The sequence below is a fragment of the Crinia signifera genome, chromosome 7 (genome assembly GCF_055691185.1).
Source record: "Crinia signifera chromosome 7, ASM5569118v1, whole genome shotgun sequence".
NCBI lineage: Eukaryota > Metazoa > Chordata > Amphibia > Anura > Myobatrachidae > Crinia > Crinia signifera.
This window is the reverse complement of record NC_139223.1, coordinates 159,620,724-159,638,772: the sequence shown is the minus strand read 5'-3', so window position 1 is coordinate 159,638,772 and position 18,049 is coordinate 159,620,724. Positions and strand designations below refer to the sequence as shown.

The 18,049-nt window shown below is 49.6% G+C and overlaps 1 protein-coding gene across 2 annotated transcripts in view; it reads left to right on the top strand.

The window, feature by feature from the left end:
- NRP2 (neuropilin 2) overlaps positions 1-18,049 on the top strand; it is a 145,029-nt gene that overhangs the window by 20,687 nt on the left and 106,293 nt on the right. For both annotated transcript variants that reach the window (XM_083154117.1, XM_083154118.1), the window contains exon 2: positions 16,189-16,366. In XM_083154117.1, the coding sequence (XP_083010243.1) occupies positions 16,189-16,366 (178 nt within the window). The remainder of the gene's footprint in view (positions 1-16,188; positions 16,367-18,049) is intronic.

Genomic DNA, 18,049 nt, shown 5'->3' with positions numbered 1-18,049 from the left:
TACTGTATATACCACACATTAGTATATAGATCTCAGAGGGGTCCAAAGCTCAGAGAGAGGTAAAGTGGAGATAGAGAACATGTGGAGAGAGGTAAACCCCCGGCACTGTTGTGGTTTGTAAGGAACAGCTGCGCTGTGACCAGCCCGGGCCACACAGGAGGAGCCACTGATGGGCTGCAGCAGCTGACATGAGAGGAAGCAGATTGTAAGCTTTGCTGTTAAGGACAAACACTTCTTTAACCCCGACATGCCCAGCGGCCGCGTCACTACCTAATAAGCCCCTCTACACGTCCTGCTGCAATGTTTGGTAAACACATTGATTTAACTTGTGGCCGCAGTGTTTCTATATCATCCAGAAGATGCTTCCCAGCTCTAGTTACTGTCTCCTGTACAAACAGCTGCCTATGGCCTGGTAGTATCATCAACGGTCTGAGGAGGGAGCTGGGGGGGGCAGTGTATAAGTAGCACATGGTGTGGGGGTGCACCGGGGGCGTGGGGACAGTCCGGCTATAATGACGGGACAGTGTATAAGTAGCACATGGTGCGGGGGTGCACCGGGGGGGCGTGGGGACAGTCCGGCCATAATGATGGGACAGTGTATAAGTAGCACATGGTGGGGGGGTGCACAGGGCACCGGAGGGGGGGGTGCACAGGGCACCGGAGGGGGGGGCGTGGGGACAGTCCGGCTATAATGACGGGACAGTGTATAAGTAGCACATGGTGCGGGGGTGCACCGGGGGGGCGTGGGGACAGTCCAGCCATAATGACAGGACAGTGTGAAAGTAGCACATGGTGCGGGGGTGCACCGGGGGGGCGTGGGGACAGTCCGGCCATAATGACGGGACAGTGTGTAAGTAGCACATGGTGCGGGGGTGCACCGGGGGGCGTGGGGACAGTCTGGCCATAATGACGGGACAGTGTATAAGTAGCACATGGTGCGGGGGTGCACCGGGGGGGCGTGGGGACAGTCCGGCTGGAATGATGGGACAGTGTATAAGTAGCACATGGTGCGTTGGTGCACACGGCAATGGGCTGCATCTTCTGTATTTACCCAATAACCAATCACCAGAGACGCATCATATGCAGCCGGCAGACCTGACCATGTCCCCAGAAGCCCAGACACTAGCGATGCTCTAGTTACATATAGTTTTTGGGGATGGTGCATTATTGGGATTAGTGGTCTGCTGGAGGTGGTGATTGGCTGCCTTATGTCAGGGCGGTTGCCGGCGGTCAGACAGGGCCTGATGTTACAGTAATAAGTAGCCACCCAGGGGACGTCACCATCCCCAACAATGACTTCAAGAAATCTATTCGTGCCTTTTCCTCCGCTCCTCCGAGACTCTCCCGGGGAATGAAACATTCATGGAGAGGAGCAGACGCTGGCATTACTGCGCTCTGACTTGGCGCGTCTGGACGATGAAACAACTCAGAGACGAAGGGGGAAGAATTATTCCAAAAAGGATTATTCCGCGCTGAATTCAGAATAACAATTTCTAAAGTTTTGTACTTTGTTTTAATGTAAAAACTTTCTTTTCTCTTCTGTGTCAATATAAGGAGTATCAGAAGTGTTGCGGCATTACGGGCTGCGGAGGATTTCTAATTAGCGGATAATGAGTGTGAAAGACGTTCTCTTCTGTGGGGAATAAGAAAACCCACCTTACTCATTTGCAGGACCATTCCCTCAGCACTCAGTCATTAGAGCGGCTGGCTGGCAGTAATGTGTTGTAGATTCAGCACCACTTAAGTAATGCGGCAAAGCACTCAGCCACGTGCCAGCTTTACCAGCATACGTGGTCTGATACTCATCTGTGCAGAAGTGCCACACTTGGGCCGCAGGTCACTGCTTATGTCCGCATAGGGTCCTCTTACAGCCACACACACAATAGGATATTGTGAGAGATATCGACCGCAAAGGCCAAATAAGTGTTATAAGCTGCCCAGTGTGTATGTGGCGTAATAGGGAATCACACGTCGCAGTGTAACAGCTGCGCATATGTGGCGTAATAGGGAATCACACGTCGCAGTGTAACAGCTGCACATATGTGGTGTAATAGGGAATCACACGTCGCAGTGTAACAGCTGCACATATGTGGCGTAATAGTGAATCACACGCCACAGTGTAACAGCTGCACATATGTGGCGTAATAGGGAATCACACGCCGCAGTGTAACAGCTGCACATATGTGGCGTAATAGGGAATCACACGCCACAGTGTAACAGCTGCACATATGTGGCGTAATAGGGAATCACACGCCACAGTGTAACAGCTGCACATATGTGGCGTAATAGGGAATCACACGCCACAGTGTAACAGCTGCACATATGTGGCGTAATAGGGAATCACACGCCACAGTGTAACAGCTGCACATATGTGGCGTAATAGGGAATCACACGTCACAGTGTAACAGCTGCGCATATGTGGTGTAATAGTGAATCACACGTCAGTGTAACAGCTGCGCATATGCTGCGTAATAGTGAATCACACGCCGCAGTGTAACAGCTGCGCGTATGTGGCGTAATAGTGAATCACCCGTCACAGTGTAACAGCTGCGCATATGTGGCGTAATAGGGAATCACATGTCACAGTGTAACAGCTGCGCGGCGCCCATGGAAGGGACGCATCGGCAGACACATCTGAAATATAGATACTGGGATGGAGAAGCTGTTAGTGAGAGACAGAAGCGTCTGAATAATTAATGTCACAACTGAGCCCCACACGGCACGCGCGGCAGCTGAACAGGGTTACAAAACTTAAAGCATGGAGGCGAGACAATAGGACACTCTGCATCTGCCCATGCTCTATTCGTGCACCCTCACCACCTACATGCATGCTCACTCCTTAGGAGAGAGATAAATCAGAGAGAGATAAATGTACTTAGAGATGCAGAAGAATTCATTTGATGAGATAAAGTACCAACCAGCTCCCAACTTTCATTTTTCAAACACTGTAACGTGACAGTTAGGAGCTGAATGGTGGCTACTTTATCTCTCTCCAAGATTTGATACATCTCCCATTGATCTGAGATTGCAGAGACCTGGGCAGGCGGGAGAAGGTTGAGACATGTGATATCATCACAGCTTGACTTTCACAAATATTAAGAGAACTTTTTTTTGTAAAGCCATTTTCTGCGGCTTCTCCTGTCACTGGATCCGCGCAAACCCGGCACTCTAGTGTTATAGCAGCACTCTAGTTATAGCTGTATTCCAGAGAAATGCAACACTCTATTCCAGAGAAACTGGGCGCTCTAGTCATAGCTGTATTCCAGAGAAACGCAGCACTCGTTACAGCTGTATTATGGTGAAATGCAGCACTCTAGTTACAGCTGTATTCGGAGAAACGCGGCACAATATTTATAGCTGTATTATGGTGAAATGCAGCACTCTAGTTACAGCTGTATTCCAGAGAAATGCGACACTCTAGTTATAGCTGTATTCCAGAGAAACGTGACACTAGTTACAGCTGTATTCCAGAGAAATGCGACACTAGTTACAGCTGTATTCTAGAGAAATGTGACACTCAAGTTATAGCTGTATTCCAGAGAAACGCTGCAATCTAGTTATAGATATATGGAGAAATGCAGTACTCTAGTTTAATATTCTTCAAAAACGTGGCAATCTGTTTATAGCTGTATTCCAGAGAAACGCAACACTCTTATTACAGTTGCATTCCATTGAAATGCAGCACTCTAGTTACAGCTGTATTCCAGAGAAACTCGGCACTCTAGATATAGCTATATTCTGGCGAAACGCGGCACTCTAGTTACAGCTGTATTCCGGAGAAACATGGCACTCTAGTTACACCTGTATTCCAGAGAAACACTGTGATCTAGTTATAGATATATTCTGAAAAAATGCAGTACTCTGGTTATAGATGTATTCCGGTGAAATTTACTATTGAAGATGGATGTTGCACAGAGCAAACAATTAGAGCCTATGTATTATTTTCTAGAAGGTGCTAAATAAAAAAGAAGTAACCTGATTGGTTGCTATGGGCAACGGTCAATGTTCTATAGAATTCCCTTCTTAGTAAATTTACCCGTTACAGCGTTCCTTTGCTGTGTGCTAATATACCATAGGCAGAATATACTTCTTTTATGCCACATATAAGCTTGAGGAGACCTGAGCCAGTCGTTGGCACTTGTGTCTGGTATAAATTCCATACACATTAATGGAGGGAGACGTATACTTTAGCATCTGTTTCCTGTGTATCCTATGTGTTATGTGCTGTGCATTTCCCTTCCTTCTTCACTGCACTCTGCCATATTTTTGCTGCAGCCTGTCACATACCACATACGCTGTATCTATGAATGCAGGACTACTGAAGCTGCTTTATAAGGGAGGAACCATGTGACACCCGCCACCTACGTATGAAGCATTCGTGCTGCTTTTCCATTTACGCCTCATTCCGCAACTTCTGAATCTCTATCTCATTTCCAACAATGTTAATATTGTATGAACAAAGTGCTAGGAAATGATGGGGCAGATCTCGGCGTAGGGGGGTAAATTATCATGTCACCAACTGAAGGCCTCTCGCCGCCTGTCCAATGTCATCTCCCACATAATGTGCCGCAGAGTCACGCCGCACACAGGCTGCGAGGAAGAAAGCTGCAAATGAATTAAAAGTGCATCAAGTGTAATTATCTTTGTGCTCCAATTATTCAGTTACTGTGACATGCAATTACATCCACAACAATGGAAGCAGAACAAGGTGGCTTCAGGGGAGATGACATCTCTCCAAGTCCTAACCTATTAGGGACATAAATGTTTAATATTTCTCTGTAGAATGTCATCTGGGCCGGAGCAATACTGCGGGGACACATCCCTGTCACTGTGTGGCCAGCGTTCCGTGTCAGTAGCGTGTAAACATTACATGTAAACTACGTGATGTTCCAAAATTGTATTGAGAATCGATTTTCGTTGAATTGTGATTTTGTAGTCATGCTTATTATTTACTCTGGTGTATTGGGGGTCATTCAGGCTTTGATTCTTTTCGCAGGATCCGTAGTGAGCACACACAAACTTGTCCTGCGGCAGCTATATTCATGCCTTCATGTCATTCAGGTTGACCCTATTATCCGCAGATGATGCACGAGTGGGGCCTTCAAGGGGTGTGAAATCAGGGTAAATTGAAGGTAGTGTATGGCGGGCCGGGCCTTGTCCTAGCACACGGCGTACCAGGCCTTGTCCTAGCACACGGCGGTTTGGGCTTTGTCCGAGCACACGGCGGTCGGGGCTTTGTCTGAGCACACGGTGGACCGGGCCTTGTCCTAGCACACGGCGGACCGGCCTTGTCCTAGCACATGGCGGCCCGGGCTTTGTCCTAGCAAAAGGCTGTACCTTGTCCGAGCACACGGCGGGCCGGGCCTTGTCCTAGCACACGGCGGACCGGGCCTTGTCCTAGCACACGGCGGACCGGGCCTTGTCCTAGCACACGGCGGGCCGGTCCTTGTTCTAGCACACGGCGGGCCGGTCCTTGTCCTAGCACACGGCGGACCGGCTTTGTCCGAGCACGCAGGGGACCGGGCTTTGTCCTAGCACGTATAATTGGTGTGTGGTGCGCTATCAACAGCGCTGGCACAATCTTCTTTTTTGTCCTAGCACGTGGCTGTCTGGGCCTTGTCCTAGCATGTGGCAGTTCGGGCCTTGTCCGAGCACATGACGGCGATAGCCATATAGGGTGCGGTGAATTTTGTGGCATTTCCCTTGAGTACTGAGCTCCGTGATAGTGGCTAATGCCATCTTTAAAGATGGTGTTACATAATAGAAGCCTACGGTCTTCTTTGCGCAATTCCCCCTGAGAGTGTCCCTTCCCAGCTTGTACGTCAGTCCTTCTATCGCGCAGGATGGGGGAGCTGCCCTTTGTGATTATAATTACATTTCTGAATACATACTGCCATAATTAATGTACCGATAAGTGGCGTGAGGTACTGTATCGCGGATGTGTCCTCCCCCTGTGAGACTTAGCAGAGAGTACTCTTAGATAGATGGTAGGAGATAATAGTAAATACAGATAATATGTAAAAACGAAATCCCAGAATCCTCCAAGCCGGGAGCAGCATCTGCCATGTATCAGCTGTCAGCGTCCAATCTCCTGGAGATGAGACATGATAGTACGGCGTTATGTCTGGCATGTTGGGGATCATCTATCCACCCAGTCCCCGCAGCGTGGAGGGAAGAGCAGAGTCCCCCAACCTAAACATGTGTGTGGTAATGTTATGAGATCGGCAGACGCATTCCTGGTATCACCCGGCCCCATCTGTATACAGCGCCGTGGGGGCCATTTATACTGGACGTTGTTTACATAGTTGTATGAGATATGTGATAGCGCCAAATGGATTCTGGTTCAGGAAACGCAAGTTCGGGGTCTAATAAGAAACAAGACTGAGCTCTCCGTGAGGCGAGAGGAAGGCAGCGATAGCGATATCGGAATGATGTCATAATTGCCATCGTCCACATACACGTCTTTATTCAACCTTACTAACCATGTAACTATGTAAGGGTGTCTGTGCCGGTCTCCCGTGTTTCCATGTAGTATATGGGCGGGAGAACACAACTGTTTTTGGCCACTAAAGGAGTTAAAATCTTTTGTGGAAATGAGCAGCAGCTGCTGTATCATGTGCAGGACATCAGCCTGTTATCAGGGGCCTGGAACACAACCACATACTGTACTTATCGGACACAACAATAACACAATTCATCCCGGGACCACAGGCCGCGCACTGCTTATCGGAATGGGCGGTTTAGATAACAAGACAATATTATGCTGAGTGTCTCCGAATGGCCTTATAATGCTAGGGCGGCATAGGACAGGTGACGAGGCATGAGGCAAGAGGCATGACTAACAGACACAGATAGTCTCTCAACTTTGACTAAGTTGCTGATTCTACAATTTGTTTACCCTCAGAAACCACAGGTGGAACAATTCATTGGCATACCTCCCAAATGTCCCTCTTTCTGCGGGAATGTCTGTTTTTTGGGGACGTTCCCGGGGCACAGCGCGGCAGGGGGTGCAGTTGGGAGTCCCCCCAGCCTGAAGGGAATAGGCACTCTGCTCATGCGCATAGCGTCTATTCAGCGCTGCCAAGGGGCAGAAAATGGGGGCATGGCCTTCGGAAGCATCATTCTGAGAGGCCACACCCTCTTTCCAAAGGCCACACCCCCTTCCGGACCCTTTTAACTCCGCCACGCGAGTGTCCCTCTTCCCATGCCCCAGATGTTGGGTGGAATGCATTGGTCAGACAATATATTCCAGAGATATGCACCAAGCGTGGTCTAAGGAGGGCGGATAAAATGATTATTCAGGACCATAGTCACCCGGGATATGGACCACGGATAGTATGATTATTCAGGATGTAGTCACCCGGGATATGGACCACGGATAGTATGATTATTCAGGATGTAGTCACCCCGGATATGGACCACGGATAGTATGATTATTCAGGACCGTAGTCACCCCGGATATGGACCACGGATAGTATGATTATTCAGGATGTAGTCACCCGGGATATGGACCACGGATAGTATGATTATTCAGGACCGTAGTCACCCCGGATATGGACCACGGATAGTATGATTATTCAGGACCGTAGTCACCCCGGATATGGACCACGGATAGTATGATTATTCAGGACCGTAGTCACCCCGGATATGGACCACGGATAGTATGATTATTCAGGATGTAGTCACCCCGGATATGGACCACGGATAGTATGATTATTCAGGATGTAGTCACCCCGGATATGGACCACGGATAGTATAATTATTCAGGACCGTAGTCACCCCGGATATGGACCACGGATAGTATGATTATTCAGGATGTAGTCACCCGGGATATGGACCACGGATAGTATGATTATTCAGGACCGTAGTCACCCCGGATATGGACCACGGATAGTATGATTATTCAGGACCGTAGTCACCCCGGATATGGACCACGGATAGTATGATTATTCAGGATGTAGTCACCCCGGATATGGACCACGGATAGTATGATTATTCAGGATGTAGTCACCCCGGATATGGACCACGGATAGTATAATTATTCAGGACCGTAGTCACCCCGGATATGGACCACGAATAGTATGATTATTCAGGCTGTTTTCACCACGGATATGGACCACGCATAGTATAATTATTCAGGACCGTAGTCACCCCGGATATGGACCACGGATAGTATGATTATTCAGGACTGTAGTCACCCCGGATATGGACCACGGATAGTATAATTATTCAGGATATAGACCACGGATAGTATTATTATTCAGGACCGTAGTCACCCAGAAAATGGATCGATGTGTGTACTTTGCCGATGTGTGTGCTTTGCCGATGTGTGCACCCGGGCAGGACACTGCTGTGAGGTTTCCCTAGATGTGCTGTAACTTTGTACAGTTATTTCTGTGAATAGATTGTGTTGTGAATGTTTGGCAGACACTGGAGAACTTCCCATAGGAACCAGACCAGATGTTAGAGGAACTATTTGGTGTTGTTTTTCCCTCTGATGTCCCTCGTGTAATCTGAGTTCTAAACTTTGTAACGTCAAGAAAATATTTATAGATTTATAGTCTGTGTATATGTGTGTTTTGTATGTATGTGTGTGTATATATATATATGTGTGTGTGTGTGTGTGTGTGTGTATTTTGTATGCATGTGTGTCTGTATATATGTGGCACAGTGTATATGGTTATGTGTATATAAATCTATATCTATCTATATATATATATATATATATGGGTGTGTGTGTGTGTGTATGTATGACAATGTGTGTGTGTTTGTATCTATGTACACGTGTCACAGTTTATATGTATGTATATATACGTATGTATGTATGTATGTATGTATGTATATATGTATGTATGACAGTGTATATGTATGTATGTATATCTGTATGACAGTGTATATGTATGTATATATGTATGACAGTGTATATGTATGTATATATGTATGACAGTGTATATGTATGTATATATGTATGACAGTGTATATGTATGTATAACAGTGTATATGTATGTATATATGTATGACAGTGTATATGTATGACAGTGTATATGTATGTCAGTGAATATGTATGTATGTATGTATGTATGACAGTGTATATGTATGTATGACAGTGTATATGTTTGTATATATGTATGACAGTGTATATGTTTGTATATATGTATGACAGTGTATATGTTTGTATATATGTATGATAGTGTATATGTATGTATATATGTATGACAGTATATATGTATGTATGTATGTATGACAGTGTATATGTATGTATGTATGTATGTATGTATGACAGTGTATATGTATGTATGTATATATGTATGACAGTGTGTATGTATGACAGTGTATATGTATGTATGTATGTATGACAGTGTATATGTATGTATATATGTATGTATGACAGTGCATATGTATGTTTGTATATATGTATGACAGTGTATATGTATGTGTGTATATATGTATGACAGTGTATATGTATGTATGACAGTGTATATGTATGTGTATATATGTATGACAGTGTATATGTATGTATGTATATATGACAGTGTATACCTATGTGTATATATGTATGACAGTGCATATGTATATATGTATGACAGTGTATACGTATGTGTATATATGTATGACAGTGTATAATATTTGCGGCTGGTCCCCGGCACTCACGATATGGGAATACTTAGACCGGTGCCTTCCTCTGAGACCCGCTGCGGACTGCAGCGGTCATATGTAGGTACACGGTGATGGCGGCACTCGGTCACAAATAGAATAACAACACAAAGGCAGCTTGTGTGTGCAACGTTTCAGCGCACGTAGCGCTTTTATCAAGAACAATTATATATGACAGTGTATATGTATGTATGTATGACAGTGTATATGTATGTATGACAGTGTATATGTATGTATGTATGTATGTATGACAGTGTATATGGGTGTGTGTGTGTTCTCTCCCAGCACACTGCTGATCACCAGTGGAATGACTCATTAACGTTCCCTTTATGACTTAGAATAGAATACAGAAGTAGCGCTCGCAGGAAGCCGCTATTATCCGTAATTCTGGACGCCCCGGACTGCCAACATCATACTTTCATGTGAGAGTTCCCCAAATATCGCCTGCCCCTCACAGGCATCAGCCTATTGTCCCCAATCCTTCCAATGCTGGATTCTGTCCCAACATATTCTAGGGTGCAGATGGGTTAACTGCGGCGGAGGACCGGATGGGGACGGACCGACGGAGGACCGGATGGGGACGGACCGACGGAGGACCGGATGGGGACGGACCGACGGAGGACCGGATGGGGACGGACCGACGGAGGACCGGATGGGGTCCGGCTGAGCACAATTTCACATCCTGTTGACGCCTTATGTTAATCCATCTCCACTTATGTGCCCTGTAATTGTGCGCTGTATGTACTAACGTGTCACGCTGCTTCGTTACCAGTTTTACTATGTAGCAGTTTATGTTTCATACCTGTAATTCTGTCTCAGACCATTTTTGGGTCCCCAGACGCCTGTTGCCCCTCTCCCTGGATCCACCAGTCAGTCAGAACGCCGCGGCTACCTTGTGTCCACAATCCTAACAGCGTAATTAGCTCCCATAAGCTAACCTGGAAGTTCCGCTGTGCTTCATTTGTTCACATTCAATTGTATTTCTTCAGGATGGTTGGATGAAGCAGACGTTGTCAATCAGGGCTATATATATATAACGAGCGGCAGCACTCGTTATCGCTTACAGAAACTGCATCTGACAGCAGATGAGAGTGCTTGGCTCGCCCAGACTGCGCATTTTACAGGGGATGTGTGAGCAATAACCCCTCTACCTACGTGCTAACAGGCACCGACTTATTTAGCTTAAGTCCTTACATAGGTCCTTATTCTGGTTGAGTCCTGCGGTGACTCTCTAGCCCCAGCCAGCCCCATCTGTCTCTCCAGTCCTGCTGTGACTCTGGCCCCAGCCAGCACCCCTCTGTCTCTCCAGTCCTGCGGTGACTCTCTGGCCCCAGCCAGCCCCCCTCTGTCTCTCCATTCCTGGGTGACTCTCTAGCCACAGCCAGCCCCAGTCTGTCTCTTCAGTACTGCGGTGACTCTCTAGCCCCAGTCTGTCTCTTCAGTACTGCGGTGACTCTCTAGCCCCAGCCAGCCCCCCTCTGTCTCTCCAGTCCTGCGGTGAATCTCTAGCCCCAGCCAGCCCCCATCTGTCTCTCCAGCCCCTGTATGAGATTTCCTGCTCTTCTGGCTGCTTTGTACTCTGGCTCCTCCTCTCTCTCTCCGGGCCGGACCCCCTTCTCTCTGTAGGCCTGAGACTGAAGTATTGGCAGCACCCAAATGAAGGTGGCCCTGTGCACACGTGTATGTTATTAGCGGGGATGCAAAAATAATCCCATAGGCTTCTATAGCGCAACGCCAGAAAAAGCTGGTGTTACCCTGTGTTGGCAATGCGGCAGTCCCACTATAATACATATGAAAACCGGGCTTTTTACGTTTGATACATTAGGACCAAGTAGATAATCATTCCTCCATTACTGAAGTATTGCAGAGGGGCAGATTACTAGATGATGGTAACAAAGGTACGAATGGATTCATCTTTCTGTCCTTAGCCGTCATTCCGATACATCTGTATTTGAGGTTTCCAGGCCGCTGAGTGACGGTTTAATAATTAAAAATAAAAACCATTGGAGAATCCGGATAAGAGGCTTTTATTATTTCCAAGGATTCCCATCTTCTGTAGTCAGTATAAGTAGGAGAGTGGAACCTTGGAATTTCCTTGTAAACCTTGGCGACGTCTGGAAGTGGCCACGCCCTCCGCGTGCCTGGCATTGATCCCTAATATGCGTGGAATACAGCAGGAAATGAAAGTGCAGCCAGCTAGATCGCACTCTCCATCTTCCCTGCTAAACACTAGGAAGGAACCTCTCCAAACAATATAACCTGTCGTTTCTGTACCTTCTGGAGACACAGGAAAGTTTATTATCTGTCTGCTTGTAAAACAGTTCTGCGGAGACGCTTCCAATCCTGTCATTGATTTTACAGGCGCTCAGAGATCCAAATACTTGGGATTGTTAGGCATTAACATTTCCCGAGTAGCTGGGTAATACTGTATTATGTGTATGTATTCAGCGTTGGCTCCTAACCCTACCAGCAGCAGAATATCGCTTCCCGCCATCCTGTTAGAGCTGGTCATTATATATAATATAATAATGTCATTGTGGTGCGTTCTCTACTTCTGTATATAGTAAAGTCAAACTAGAAATACTAGCTAATTGCTTTTTATAAACAGTATATAGCATGTAATCTGGCTGGTTGTCTGATACTTTATCTGTTTCCGTTGGTAAATGACATCCATCTGAGGAGAGTCTGGGTTTTTCTTTCTTTTTCTTGTATATATACTGTGCAGCCATAGCCACTATCAGGAGCAAATATATATATATAAAACAAGCAGCGGCACTCAAATGGATTTCTCTTAGAAATATATTGGGTTGCAAAGGGGCGTGCCAGCCCCGAAACGTTGGTTTTTGGTTTTGTGACCCAATATATTTCTAAGAGAAATCCATTTGAGTGCCGCTGATTATATATATATATATATACTAGGTGATTCATCGCGCCCTACGGGCGCTCTTCACACCGGCGTAAGGGGCTACGCCCCTTAATTTGTGAACATTTGTATTGTGAGAAATATGGTTAGAATTGTATGAAAGATGCCCTGTATTGCAGCTTCTGGCAGTGGGTGATGGTCCAGCGTGGCAGCACAGGAGTACCGGACGGTGGCCCTGAGTCAGTGTCTCCTCCTACTGGGTGGGAGTTAGGGTGCATGAGAGCTGGAGGCTGGGATATGAGGCATGATAGGGGCATGTGGGCAACACAGCGTCAGCGATTACCCAGTGGTGGAAGTTACGGTTCAGGAGAGCAGGAAGCTGGGTAGTGATAGGGGTGTGTGGGCATACGGGGGACTAAAGAGGGTGGTGGACACTGTGCAGCTTCTGCCAGTGGGTGAGGGTCCAGCGTGGCAGCACAGAAATACAGGAGTCAGTGTCTCCTCCGACAGGGTGGGAGTTAGGGTGCATGAGAGCAGGAGGCTGGGAGGTAAAGCATGATAGGGGAATGTGGGCAACACAGGGTGAGCGGGTCTCTACTGGCGGAAGTTACGGGGCAGGAGAACAGGAGGCAGGGCAGTGTCCTCCCACATTGATGGCAAAAGTATTCAACATCGGCCATAAACCATCGATTATTTGAAAATCATTGATGGTCGATGGGCATCCCTAGAACTGGAGGAGGGTGGGGGACAGTATGCAGCTCCCGGCAGTGGGTGAGCGTCTCCTCCCACTGGGAGGGAGTGAGCGTGCATGAGAGCAGGAGGCTGTATAATAGTGGTATGTGGGCAAGACATTGATAAAAGTTGTGGCGCTGGTGCAGAGGGCAGTGGGGAAACCTGCAGTGCGGCAGCCAGGGCCGGATTTCCCACCTAGGGGCGGTACCTGCTTGTGGTGGTACAGGATCCCCCATTGTCACGGGGGTACGTGAAATGCGGGAGCGGGGGCCACGGTGGTCCGCTGGGGGGTGGAATTGCCGGAAGGGGGTCTGGGGGGTCTGCAAATTGCGGGAGGGGGGGTGGTGTGTGGGGATCCGCGGTTAGCGGGAGGGGGGGGTCCGCAAATCGTGGGCGGGGGCGCGGGGGGGCTTGAATCGTGGGAAGGGGGGTCTGCAAATTGCGGGAGGGGGGTTGTCGGGTTAGTGAATTGCGGGAGGGGGGGTTGCGGAGGTCCGTGAATTGCGGGAGGGGCGCGTGGGGTGCCGTGAGTCAAGGGGGGGTGGTGCGGGGGTCCGTGAATCACGGGAGGGGTCATGAATCGCAGGAGGGGGGGGTCGTGGGGGGGCTGCGAATCGCAGGAGGGGGGGTGTGGGGGGTTGCCGTGAATTGCATGAGGGGGGCGTGAATCAATGGAGGGTGGGCGCAGGGGGGTGGTGCGGGGGTCCGTGAATCGCGGGAGGGGGCATGAATCGCGGGAGGGGGGGTCGTGGGGGGGTTCCGAATCGCAGGAAGGGGGGTATGGGGGGTGCCGTGAATTGCGTGAGGGGGGCATGAATCGCGGAAGGGGGGGTCCCCGAATGTGTGAATTACGGGGCGGTCGCAAATCGCGAGAGGTGCTGAGGGGGCCCGCAAATCGCGGGAGGGGGGCGCTACGGGGGGTTTCGTGAATCGCGGGAGGGGGGGTCTTGGGGGGTTGCGAATCGCAGGAAGGGGGGTGTGGGGGGGTGCCGTGAATTGCGTGAGGGGGGCATGAATCGCGGGAGGTGGGGTCCCCGAATGTGTGAATTAGGGGGCGGTCGCAAATCGCGAGAAGTGCCGAGGGGGCCCGCAAATCGCGGGAGGGGGGCGCTACGGGGGGTTCCGTGAATCGCGGGAGGGGGCGGCGCGAATTGCGGGAGGGGGGTCGCAAATCACAGTAGGGGGGGGGGTGCCGTGAATCGCGGGAGGGGGGGTCGTGGGGGGCCCTTTTAATGCCGGGAGGGGGGGTCGCAGGGGTCCCGCGAATCGCGGGAGGGGAGGATGCAGGGGTCCTGCGAATCGCGGGAGGGGGCTCGCGGGAGGGAGGGGTCGCTCGGGTCCCGCGATTTTCTGGAGGGTCGCGTGGGTCCCGCGTTTCGCGGGAGGGGGTGGTCGCGGAGGTCCAGCGAATCGCGGGAGGGGGTGGTCGGGTCTGGGATGGATATTAGACAGCACTTACATCGACAGCCATTACATCGACACCATTAGTTCGACAGCTCAATAGGTCGACATGGTTTTAGGTCGACATACCATTAGGTCGACATGTCATTATGTCGACAGCTCATTAGGTCGACATGTTTTTAGGTCGACACTGCCATTAGGTCGACAGAGTCTATGTCGACAGTCAAAAGGTCGACATGGGATTTTTCACTGTTTTTTGTCCGAAATGTCGACACAGTCGACATGGACACAGTTTGAAGTGTACCGCAGCTGCTCGCTATGCTTCGGGCACGGTGCCTCGCTGCGCTCGGCACACTATTTTATTCTCCCACCACGCCCTAGTGGATAGTAGGGCATGAAATACCGCCTGTCGGCACATGTCGGCTCAATAAACAGTGAAAAAACCCATGTCGACCTTTTGACTGTCGACATAGACACTGTCGACCTAATGGCAGTGTCGACCTAAAAACATGTCGACCTAATGAGCTGTCGACCTAATGAGCTGTTGACATAATGACATGTCGACCTAATGGTATGTCGACCTAAAACCATGTCGACCTATTGAGCTGTCGAACTAATGGTGTCGATGTAATGGCTGTCGATGTAAGTGCTGTCTAACAATAGTCCGGATACCGGGGTGGTCGCGGGGGTCCCGCGAATCGCGGGAGGGGGGGTTCACGGGGGTCCCGCGAATCACGGGAGGGGGGGTCGCGGGGGTCCCGAGACTCGCGGGAGGGTGGAATGCGGGGGTCCCGCGAATCGCGGGAGGGGGGGTGCGGGGTCCCGCGAATGGTGGGAGGGGGGGTCACGGGGGTTCCGCAAATCGCGGGAGGGGGGGGTCGCGGGGTCCCGCGAATCACGGGAGGGGGGTCGCGGGGGGGTCCCGCAAATCGCGGGAGGGGGGGGGGGGTCGGGTCGCGGGGGGTCCTGGCAGAGGGTAGAGATGTGCAGGAGTAATGGTGGCTGTGGAGTAATGGTGGATGGTGGGCGTGTACTGTAGCCCTGGCTGGGCGGGGGGAGGTGATGTCAAGGGCGTGGAACGTCAGACACATGAAAGTGAAACTGTTCTACACAGGAACGTTCTCCACAGGGGTTGAGTGACAGATCTGGCTAAATATATAAGAGATATATATATATATATATATCACACACCTATTCTATAGCGCTGTATGTGTTATACACATCAGGGGAGCCTCCATATAGTGACCACATAAGCGCCGCAGGTGTCGGGGTATTTGGGGTGATTATATGTAAGTCCACACACAGCATTAGCGTCACTGTAGTAAATCCCAGTTAGTTGGAGGGATTATTACGCTGTACATATGAGGGATATAATATCACTGTGCGGCAGTGTGCTCTGTCAGCGACTGTACATCGCTGCACCAATGAGTAATGCAGTGTGCCATAATGTAGCGCACGTGTCAGACACACACTGCGATGCTGACCTGCTGGTTGTGTGGATTTGTGACATTATGAATTTCTCCCTCTTGTGTTTGCAGTAAGTTCATGTGGCGGGCGACTGAATGCCAAAGATGCCGGTTATATCACCTCTCCGGGTTACCCGAACGACTACCCTTCTCACCAGAACTGCGAGTGGGTCATCAGCGCACCGGAACCCAACCAGAAGATCGTGCTTAACTTCAACCCGCACTTTGAGATTGAAAAACATGATTGCAAGTAAGAGCCTATATTCCCGGAGCCTGTGTTCTGCCATATTCCAGTAGCCTGTGTTCCGCCATATTCCCAGAGCCTGTATTCCACCATATTCCCCGAGCCTGTGTTCTGCCATATTCCTGGGGCCTGTGTTCCACCATATTCCCAGAGCCTGTATTCCACCATATTCCCAGAGCCTGTATTCCACCATATTCCCAGAGCCTGTATTCCACCATATTCCCAAAGCCTGTATTCCACCATATTCCCAGAGCCTGTATTCCGCCATATTCCCAGAGCCTGTGTTCTGCCATATTCCAGTAGCCTGTGTTCTGCCATATTCCCAGAGTTTGTATTCCACCATATTCCCAGAGCCTGTGTTCTGCCATATTCCCAGAGCCTGTATTCCACCATATTCCCAGAGCCTGTGTTCTGCCATATTCCAGTAGCCTGTATTCCGCCATATTCCCAGAGCCTGTATTCCACCATATTCCCAGAGCCTGTGTTCCGCCATATTCCAGTAGCCTGTGTTCCGCCATATTCCAGTAGCCTGTGTTCCGCCATATTCCAGTAGCCTGTGTTCCGCCTGTGTTCCGCCATATTCCAGTAGCCTGTGTTCCGCCATATTCCAGTAGCCTGTGTTCCGCCATATTCCCGATGCCTGTATTTCACTATGTTCCCGATACCTGTATTCCGCCATATTCCCAGAGCCTGTGTTCTGCCATATTCCAGTAGCCTGTATTCCACCATATTCCCAGAGCCTGTGTTCTGCCATATTCCCAGAGCATGTATTCCACCATATTCCCAGAGCCTGTGTTCTGCCATATTCCCAGAGCCTGTATTCCACCATATTCCAGTAGTATGTGTTCCGCCATATTCCCAGAGTCTGTATTCCACCATATTCCAGTAACCATGTGTTCCGCCATATTCCCGATGCCTGTATCTCGCTATGTTCCCGATACCTGTATTCCGCCATATTCCCGATGCCTATATTCTGCCATATTCCCAATGCCTGTATGCCGCCATGTTCCTGATGCCTGTATTTTGCCATATTCCCAATGCCTGTATTCTGCCATATTCCTGATTCCTGTATTCCGCCATGTTCCCGATGCCTGTATTCCGTCATGTTCCTGATGCCTGTATTCCGCCATGTTCCCGATGCCTTTATTCCACCATGTTCCTGATGCCTGTGTGCTGTGTGCAATAGCCATGTTGTGTGTCACTGTTGCCGTGTGCACTAGCTGTGTTGTGTGTCACTGTTGCCGTTTGCACGAGCCGTGTTGTGTGTCACTGTTGCTGTGTGCACGAGCCGTGTTGTGTGACACTGTTGCCGTGTGCACGAGCTGTGTTGTGTGTCACTGTTGCCGTCTGCACGAGCCGTGTTGTGTGTCACTGTTGCCGTGTGCACGAGCTGTGTTGTGTGTCACTGTTGCGTGTGCACGAGCCGTGTTGTGTGTCACTGTTGCCATGTGCACTAGCCGTGTTGTGTGTCACTGTTGCCGTGTGCACTAGCCGTGTTGTGTGTCACTGTTGCCGTGTGCACTAGCCGTGTTCTGTGTCACTGTTGCCGTGTGCACTAGCCGTGTTGTGTGTCACTGTTGCCGTGTGCACTAGCCGTGTTGTGTGTCACTGTTGCCATGTGCACTAGCCGTGTTGTGTGTCACTGTTGCCGGCTGCACTAGCCGTGTTGTGTGTCACTGTTGCCGGCTG